Source organism: Maniola jurtina, chromosome 19, assembly GCF_905333055.1.
Source record: "Maniola jurtina chromosome 19, ilManJurt1.1, whole genome shotgun sequence".
NCBI classification, from domain to species: domain Eukaryota; kingdom Metazoa; phylum Arthropoda; class Insecta; order Lepidoptera; family Nymphalidae; genus Maniola; species Maniola jurtina.
In genome coordinates this window covers 12503524-12513904 of record NC_060047.1, presented here as the reverse complement: position 1 = coordinate 12513904, position 10381 = coordinate 12503524, and the positions used below count along the sequence as shown (strand labels likewise).

General features: G+C 36.0%; 2 protein-coding genes across 2 annotated transcripts; both read left to right on the top strand.

Moving 5' to 3' along the window:
* Nucleotides 1-584: 584 nt before the first annotated feature.
* On the top strand, nucleotides 585-2346 carry LOC123874967 (ATP synthase-coupling factor 6, mitochondrial-like). Its single transcript, XM_045920567.1, has 3 exons — nucleotides 585-742; nucleotides 876-1021; nucleotides 2089-2346. The coding sequence occupies exons 2-3, from the start codon at nucleotides 876-878 to the stop codon at nucleotides 2267-2269; spliced, it is 327 nt and encodes a 108-aa protein (XP_045776523.1). The 5' UTR covers nucleotides 585-742; the 3' UTR covers nucleotides 2270-2346.
* A 5051-nt stretch (nucleotides 2347-7397) lies between these two features.
* On the top strand, nucleotides 7398-9824 carry LOC123874956. The gene is made up of 3 exons (XM_045920550.1): nucleotides 7398-7622; nucleotides 8182-9579; nucleotides 9742-9824. The coding sequence occupies exons 2-3, from the start codon at nucleotides 8197-8199 to the stop codon at nucleotides 9790-9792; spliced, it is 1434 nt and encodes a 477-aa protein (XP_045776506.1). The 5' UTR covers nucleotides 7398-7622; nucleotides 8182-8196; the 3' UTR covers nucleotides 9793-9824.
* The last annotated feature ends 557 nt before the right edge of the window (nucleotides 9825-10381 follow it).

Sequence of the window (10381 nt, the reverse complement as noted above, 5' to 3'; positions counted from 1 at the left end):
CCGACGAATTGAGAACATCCTCCTTTTTTGGAAGTCGGTTAAGAAGTCTGTGCCCTGTGGCAGTTTATGCAGTAAAGTAAAAGTAGACAGTAGGTAAGGTTTTTTTTTTCTCTTGTCTGGCTTTACAAAGATTAGCCAATAACAAGTTTGTAGTTATTTAAGTTAGGGAAACTATATAAGTATGGACTTCGTCTGAGCCGGCGCTCGCCGACATACGCGCTGCGCCCCTTTAGAGCGCTTCCCAGTCAGTTCCAGCATGGTTCCAGCACCAAAAAATACTAGTGAAACACAAAAAACCAGCCACTTTTAACAAAAAAAAAAAAAAACACTCCAAAAAGGCACAACACGCGCGCCAGCAAACGCTAACACAGAAGTCCTGTAGGTAAGTTCTCCGGATTCGTGGTCTGTGGGTAAGTTTGCAGTCATAGATAGAACATTACAAAACGTAGGATTACATACTCTGTGTACATCTTAACTTGCTCTAGATGTTCCTACTCCGCCCGGATTCCTGGTCTGTGACTCCACCTACTCCATGCTCTATAGTCGTAAAAACGTAATGATATTCCATACTACCTATATTCTCTTTGGTGATTGGTCTAATTGGTCTATGCCCTATGTCTTTCGCAAATTGCATGTAGAGTAGTATATTCTTTGTTGCATGTCTTTTGGTTGTAGAAATTTTAGTACAAATCTGAAATTGTTGAAATACTGGTATTAAAAATTCTCAATTCTGAAAAGAAAAGTAAGGAGCTAGTTAAAAAAATATTTCTAACATTCTTTGAAAATAATCATGTATTACGTTAAAGAACAGTTAAACAAAATTGTACGAGTTATGTAACTGATGCCATGGTTATGGATAAAAAATTCAATTTCAGATGCTGACTTCATCACTTCTCGGTGGCCTCCGAGCGGCCCGCGTATCGGTCGTGGTCACGAGGAACCTGGCAGCGGCACAGAAGGCAACTGACCCTATCCAGCAGTTGTTTCTCGACAAAATCAGGGAATACAAACAGAAGAGCGTGTAAGTACAACGATATAAACTTTGATTCCCATCGTGTTCACTATTAAGGATGCGAAAGAGCTTTACGTTATCATTGTAGGCCCATATACTCTATTTGCTAACCTGCGTAATAAATGCAGGTACAAAATCTTTACATTTAAAGGGATAAACTAGTAAGCCAGATTAACCTTGGTGGTATTATATCAGAAACTTTCATGCAAGTGACATACACAACTGTACAAAGTTTAAACTGAACAATGTGTTACAAACTGAACAGCAATTTTGATATTGATGGTTTACTGCAAGAACTTGAGTTTTGATAAGTTATAGTTGAACTGTACCACCACTTTATACCTGTACTCAGCAAATAAAGAATATGATAATGTATTAAGAGAACTATACATATAGAACTCAGTCCATAGTTGTTGTGAACTACTAGATGATTTTGCAATTAACCGATGATACATTCATCCCAGCTGAATTTGTTATGGGCTCTTCTCAGACTGTGACATCTCAGAGTGTATTTGAAGCCTTTGTAGCTTTAGTTTTAAGTTTGTGTGATTATTATCACCATTACATCACTATCTTACAACAATTGACAATCAAGAAGAGTACAATAGAATAGAATACAATAGCTGGACAGACATCTTCCGACACGGCAATTTCCTGTGTGAGGTTGCCATTTTAGCACCTTGGGGCCCCCCCAACATCTACCGCTTTTCCGGTGCCCTCCCCATTGCCGCTTCAGCTCCGCAACCCGTTGAGCTATTTTCTTCTGCAGATCTTCTCATATATGATTTGTTCATGTTGAGTGATTCCAAACATAGCACTCCCCATCTCCCGCTGAGTGATGATATAGGTCAAAATATTAAAAAAAAAATTGCAGTGAATAACTAGAAATATTCTTGACTTGGACTTGGGAAGATCCAAAACAAAATCCATCATTAATGTTTATTTTATTTTATATTTTTAAGAACAATTATTTATTGTTGTGAAATATTATTTAAAAAAAATAATTTGAATTGTGATTGACATAATAATATAATGTATAATATTATGAATATTAAATGACTATGACTATTTTGCAGAGGCGGTAAACTAGTGGACCCAAGCCCTGCTATTGAAAAAGAATTGAAGACGGAGCTTGAAAAGCTTGAGCGCCAATTTGGAGGAGGCTCTGGTGTGGACATGACTTCCTTCCCATCCTTCAAGTTTGAGGAGCCTAAACTAGATCCCATTGATGAACAAGCTGCCCCGGCCAAGAAGTGAACCTAGACATAGTCATAAGCATAGCCATAATATAAACTTGTTAAAGTGCAGTAAATAAAAACTGTAAATTTACTGTATTTTATTGATTTTTTACTAATTTGCAGTGTAAATTTACAGCAATTATCACTTGCTGTAAGAAAACCATTGTGAGGAAACCTAAGAGTTCTTAATAATGTTCTCAAAGGTCTGTGAACTTCGCCAATCTGCACTAAGCCAGCGTGGTAGATTGTGGCCAAACCCTTCTCATTCTGAGAGGAAAACTGTACTCAGTAGTGAGCCAGCGATGGGTTGATGATGAATTTGCAGTAGCACAACTAATTTCTATATGAACTATTCTATAATAATATTGAAGCCTCAATAGCTCAACCGGTAAAGGAGTGGACTGAAAACCGAAAGGTCGACGGTTCAAACCCCGCCCGTTGCACTATTTAATTGTCGTACCTACTCCTAGCACAAGCCTGACGCTTAGTTGGAGAGGAAAGGGGAATATTAAACTAGCGGCACGCTATGATGGCCGGTTTGACGTTTGTCCGCTCATGAAGTTCCGTATTAGAGCTAGTTCAGACATGGCGGATTCCGCGCGGATGCAAATCGCGCGGTTCTAAACGCAAGTGTTCAGACAGGCGCGGATGTACATGCGGAGTGCCGTTATTCGCATAGGGTGACAGTCCAATCATGGAAGTCGAAGAAGCAATATGTGTGTACTTGTTGCTCCGTAAAAAAGAAAGAAAGAAGAAACGGCAGTATTGGGTGCATCCAATATTACGCGATCGGTTTACTCATGGTCAGTTTCAGACTTTATATCCAAAATTAAGAAGTTTTGAACCAAAATTCTTCAATTATTTGAGAATGTCGATAAATTCATTTGATGAATTATTAGAAATGATGAGTAAACAAATTGAATCTAATGATACCCATATGAGGTCAAGCGTGTCCCCAGAAGAAAAACTCGTGATCACATTAAGGTAAGATATTTATTTTATACGTCAGAATATATATTTTGTACTATAGAAGACTGTGAATCGTCAGTGCTATTGCATGATAAAGGCGATGGAGACTCTCCTGGTACTATTGTAGAATATCCAGTGAAATATCCTTGTGGGTTTGAATATTGTTGGTTTTGCCAAAATACTGCATTAGGCGTGTTTTGCTGGCTCGTGATATGAATAGGCGATGGTAATTTCTGCCCTTTCTGTATTACCTGGAGCAATTCAATTTTAGTAGCCAATCGTTTATTTTCTGGAACTTTCTTTAACTCTTTATACAATGACATGCAAAAAAGTTTATCATCATCATCTTGCTTTGACATACTTTCTTGTATTTGTCTTTGTATTTTATCTCTTGATTCAATACTATTTTCTAATATGTTAGCCAATCGCTCTTCTGAAGTAATTTTAGTTTTCTTCCTTTTATTGGGTACCGGTTGTATTTCACGTGCATTTACAAAATTATCTAGCTTTTGGTCAATGTTCCGAATTTCTTCATTTTTGGCTTCATCTATGTTTGTGATAGTTTCTTTGTTTTCTATCGTCTTCTGAAGAAAAGAAAGCCGGTCGAAATACATGTATTTTGAACCTTTACATGCACCAGAACCAGAAGGAATTGATTTGCCTTTCTTGAATTCCTTATTATAAGCATCACGGATGTTCTTCCATTTTTTTTGTAATGATACACCTGGAACAGAAATCACTATCTTTAACAAATATAAATACAGTAGCGGTTAGGTAATTCAAGACACTCATTATGCTTTAACTAGCGGACCCGGCAGACTTTCAAAACGATACAGATTAATATTTTATTTTTCAGATACCTATCTGGGTACTGGTTGTTCCTTTGGAGAACTACATTACAACTTTCGTCTTGGCAAATCTACAATCACAGGAATTGTCCGTGAAGTATGTGAAACTCTGTGGGAAAAAGTCACAAAAAACGTCATGCCTGAACCCAGCGAAGATATATGGAAGAAAATAGCTAAAGATTTTGAAAAATATGCAAATTTTCCCAATTGCATAGGCGCCATAGATGGCAAGCATATAAGGATTACAAAACCCAAAGATTCGGGTTCTTTGTATTATAATTACAAAACTTTTTTTTCCATAGTACTGTTGGCACTTTGTGATAGTAACTATTGTTTTACTTTCATAGATATCGGATCTTACGGAAAAAGTAGTGATTCTGCAATTTTTAAAAATTCAGCATTTTATAAAAGGTTAATAGAAAAGTCATTACACATACCAAAACCTAAACCAATATCTGAAACAGATCCTAAACCATTGCCATACGTCATAGTTGGCGATGAAGCGTTTGGTTTATCCGAAAATGTAATGCGACCCTATGCAGGTAAAGGGCTATCATATGAAAAAAAAATATTTAATTACAGGTTATCAAGAGCTCGACGTTTTATTGAATGCACTTTCGGAATTCTGGCAAACAAGTGGCGCATTTTTCATAGGCCTATAAACGTGAATATAGACTTTGCCGAAGACATAATAAAGGCCTGTTGCGTGCTACACAATTTTGTTAGAACTAGAGATGGTATACAGTATGAAGATACTTTACATACTGCGCCAATGAGTAATCTTATTACATTACATGCAGGAAGGGGTACACCATCATCATTAAACATTAGAGACAAATATGCTAATTACTTTGTGAATGAGGGTCGTGTAGAATGGCAAGACACGAAAATATGAAATTAAAATTGTTACAGTTCGCGCCAAATAACTAAACTCAAGATGGCGCGTCGCGTTGGTGGGTTGTACATATTACAGTTAATAGCTATACGTTACTGTGGTAACGTGATAGTTTTCCCGCGCTCGTTACGTACCGCCAAACAACGTTATACACATTTCAGTTATTTGGGGTGGACTGTCTATTACAAAACATGTAAACTACCCTGGTAAAATGTATAATTAAATGTCTACTGACCAAAAAGAACCTTCTTTTCCAAAGAATCCTCATTTTCTCCAAAAATCTCCACCAGCTCCTGCCAAGCTCCGTTTTTAATCGTTTTGTTAGAATATTCTGCACATTGGATGTTCCACAAAGCAGGTCTTTTTTCCACCTCATCGATGAATAGCTCGGTGTCGAAGCGATCCATTGTCACCGTCCGATACGCGCGGCTTCCGCGGAGCAACTGAACGCCCTCTAGGTACGTCAAGTAAATAAAACCGAGCGGCGACCGCGCGAATTCATTTTCTCGGTTGAGCCGCGCGGATTGTCAATCCGTGCGGACAGGTATGAACGATTTGTAAGGCGCTAATGTAATTAGGATCCGCGCGGTTCAACCGCGCGATTTGCATCCGCGCGGAATCCGCCATGTCTGAACTAGCTCAAATGATAACGACTTTGAAGGAAATAATTGTATTACTTTATTGACGATAGTGATGTGCAGAGATTCATAAATTTTATCGAATGTAGTTTTAGGTTTAGGACTCAAAATTTATTTATTAAATTGATTTCTTAAATGTATACAAGTGTAGAAAAATCAGTTTGCACCATTTAAGGGGTGAATGTACTTGTGAATATGAACAATTTTCACTATGTGGACAAACCTCTGAAATCGCAAAAAAATATCAATAAATTTTTTAAAATGAAATCTAATACGATCGTCACATAGGATCGCTGGCTAGCACAACTACTACCTCCGGCAAACTCGCGTCAATGCTCAATGCAAAACAAAGCAGTTTCGAATTGACGTTGCTTCGAAAAGTATAAACTGTCAGTGCAATGCGATTGTGATATAGTTTTGACCTGGCTTTGGATTTCAAATATTGATACTGCATTACTGTTGACCCTTGCTCGTTAATTTGGACTCTGTTCAATAAGAATATACATAGAAAACGAACATATAATTATTAATGTATGTGATGATAGCAGTGACGACAGTGAAAATAGTAGTATGGACGAATCTGATTAATTATGGCCTTTTGTGGCACCTTTTTTGGTATCTTTTGTATTCATATGTTTCTTGTGTGCATATAAAGTATGTATATTCATTTTCGTTCAAATATTCAGTTCGTTCAAATAAATTAAATAAACATATACATTTTTGTTTTATTAAACCTATTTAATCAGGTACAAAAACAAAACTTAATTGTTTTTTGTTCGAGAATAAATTGACATTCCACATCACTATTGTAATGTGTCAAACCGGCCATCATAGCGTGCCGCTAGTGTAGTCATTTAACATGGCTAATATTCTTTTTTAAAAAAAAAAAAAAAAATTACGAGTGCATCGAATCAGCCCTATGAGTGTGCACCTGGTGTGCACACAGCCGAAATCGAAATAATCACAGAATAATTAAGTTTTGATCATAAAGCAGGGTGGACCATAGAGAAAGGAAGAGACGGATATTGCAGCCATGTTATCTGCGGCCAAGTCGCTGACTTGGCCGCGGTGTTCTCCAAGCTGAAATCCATTGAACCGATTTTTAACCGACTTCCAAAAAAGGAGGAGGTTCTCAATTCGTCGGGATCTTTTTTTTTTTTTTTTTTTTTTTATTTTTTATGTATGTTCCCCGATTACTCAAAGACCCCTGGACCGATTTGAAAATTTTTTTTTTGTTTGAAAGGGTATACTGTGCAGGTGGTCCCATATAAATTTGGTGAAGATCTGATGAATATCTTCGGAGATGGAGAACAGAACTCCTCAATGGATAAGAGCAAATTGCTCGCGATCACTGTAATAGCTTAGTAAACAGTAGGGTTTTAACTGGGCATAGCATATTATAGTACAGTGGGGCCACTAAAAATTGTGAAATAAAAAATTTTCAAAAGAAAAATAAAACCGACTTCAAAAACCAAAAACACTAAAAAGTAGAAAATAATTTTTGTTTAGCTACACATGTAATGTACCTAGGTATGAAGTCGGGCGAGCTTCACTCTTGGATTTCTAATTTTGTTTTAATATGCTCGGTCGACTTCATACCTAGGTACATTACATGTGTAGCTAAACAAAAATTATTTTCTACTTTTTAGTGTTTTTGGTTTTTTTATCTATTATTTTGTCCAACGTTAACTTTTGTATGTTTATTACATTTCTAAAGTTACCCGGTTTCACCGTACTAATAATTTTAGCTTACTTCCTTCTATGCCTTCTTCATTATTGTTTATGGTCTAATACTTTCTGAGCAGGGGTTTCCCGGAATTTTTGAGTTTTGACTTTTGATTTCCTTTCCGGACAGTAATTTAATTTATCACGATATTAAAAGAATAAGAGAATAACGAGAATAGGATTAGTCATTACAGAATTACAGAGAATCAACAAAAAAAAAATGACATGAAACTTGCAAGTGTTCTGGATCCATTTGTAACAAATAAAACTGAAGTAGTTATATCTTGAAATAAGCAGGTATTTATAAGTGGATTTTCCTTATTATGAATGCTAAATTATATAATATTTGTTTGTTAGTTTTCCTTCTATCATGCCGTATGGGAGCAATAGCTGCAATTATTGCATACATAAATTCTTGCATCAATTTTCACAGCCCATAGCTGGTTAATTGTTTTGATGAAAGGGTATAAGGCTTTATTAGGCTACTATGTACTTCCCGTTAACCTAGAATCATGATATTCGGCAGGTAGCATAGATATGTAGCAGCTAGGTTATAGCACAAGTAAATAAAAGAAAAAATCTGAAAATTGTGAATTTATGGTTACACCGCAAAAATAAATTGAGTAAAATATGTTCTTGAACAAATAATAATTTAGGCACTAAACTACACTACATCAAGCCTCCAGTCCGTCATTAACTTTTACGAGGTGTCGACTGCACGGTGGGCTAGGTGTGAGATTAAAAAGTGTTTTTTGTACAACGGCACGGAACCCTTCGTATACAATTCCAACTCGCACTTGACCGGTTTTCCCATATTTAAGTATGTAAGTTAAATTTTTTTATACCTATATTTCAGATTTATCGAAGTGCCATGGATACAAAAAATCCACACCAACCGGAAATTAAAGAATGGAGTGACAGCAGGTGTCTCGAAATTGCTTCACAAGACCAATTCCCGGCAGCTGTCAAAGAACTTAAGGTCCAGAGAAACATTATCAGCCGTTACCTTAATTTTTATTTGGGTGGAAAGATTCAAAAAGGGTTAAATGCTAGGGATCTTACATTGGCGGTGGTAGCCATTATGCCAATCTCCTCAAGCTCTGAAGAATTTATATGGCCTGAATCAGAATACAGTGAGAATGGTAACTTATTTTTTTTAACACCAGATGACAAATTAAAGTACGATCTAAATAAAGTGTTAGAGAAGAGGAACAATGAAAAGGATCAATTGAACAATGAACAGGGTGCTAATCAATTAGATATCGATGTAGATGAATGTATGAACAAAGTAGACGATGATATCACCAACAATAATTCTGAAACAGATCATGACTCAGAAAATGAAGAGGAAACTAGCTCTGAACAAGAAACTACAAAAGACCAGGAAAATGGCCCATCAACCAGTGCACCATCTGGTTCTAAACCTGTACCAAGTATAACAACCCTACAATGGTATAGGTTAAAACGAGATAATCCCACTAACCAAAGTCCCGCAAATGAAACAATTTATGGTCCAGTGGAAAATGCTAAGTTCTGTACTGCATGTAACAGACTCCTTGATGCATGGGAACACAATATGAAAGGCAGAAATTCTTTAAAATATTTCTTTGCGATGGCAGCTTTATTTGTAATGAGAGCTAAAGCGAAAACCTTTCATAATCTAACAAAATATTTCTCCAAGAGTATTGTTAACCTTTCCCCTTACACTGTACCTCATAGAGGATTTTTAAAGAAAAGCTGGAAAGCTTTTCGCGAGACTGATCGCAGGAATCAGGTAATGTTTGCGAAGTTGGTGATAACTTCACTGATGCATCCTACAAGATTGGGCAACTATGTACAAAACAATATAATAAAATATGCTGTATTATCCCATACAGCTTACTTTGGAATGGGCATCATAAATATGTTGCATCAACTTGCTGTTTTTAATAATTCTGAATTCAAAATTTTATTTAAATCATTACATTCAGATGAGACGGCTGCATCTTGGAATAGAGTTAATGATTTCTTTAAAAAATATTTGAATAAGGAAGCTGAGCAATACACTATCCATTGGGCTGGTATCATTGAGAGTGAGTCGGTCAAACATCTGTCCTGCAGCAATAATTATGAGCTGGCCGTGGTGATTGCAGTGTTTGTTGAGAAACTGACAAATAACTCAGGAGTATGGCAATCAGCCTGGGTTGGCAAAGGAAGTCAACTAGAGAAGTGTAAACAGCTTGGGTATAAGATGTACAGTGATTATCAAACACTGTATTATGTTCAAATAATACGAGAGTAAGGTTAAACACGTTTATTGAGCTTGGTAGCACATGACACATACTAATTATATCACATGTTTTTTATCTACCCACTTGTATTGATCTTTTTTACAAAAAGGTAAACAAATGGTGTAGATTCCATATATGACACACTGGAAAAAAAATATCAAAACTATACACTTGAATTAAAAAAAATATTATTTTAATTAAATCTTTTCAGTATGTATTTTTCACCTAACAAAGTGTTTTATTAGGAGTCTGTACCACAAAAGGAAAAAACTGGTCAAGTGCGAGTCAGACTCGCACCGAGGGTTCCGTACTCTGATATTTTTTCGACAATTTGCACAATAAATCATAAATAAAAATCAGGTACTTATAGAAAAAATTTCAAAAGAAAAATAAAAACCACAAACACTAAAAGCCAAAAGGTAACAAATAATTTTTGTTTAGCTACTACACGTGTAATGTACCTAAGGTATGAAGTCGAGCGAGCATATTATAAAAAAAAAATTAGAAATCCAAGCGTGTCCAAGTTTACACGTGTAGCTAAACAAAAATTATTTATTACTTTTTAGTGTTTGTGGTTTTTGAAGTCGGTCTTATTTTTCTTTTGAAAATTTTTTATTTCACAATTTTTAGTGGCCCCACTGTACTATAATATGTTATGTCAAATGGCTTTACTCAGGTAAAGCCATTTTATGTGATACTCCAAAGTTAAAGTCAAAATCATTTATTCAAAGTAGGTAGGTACAATTTGTACTCCTTTGGATGATCAGAATTGTTAAATTTTCACTT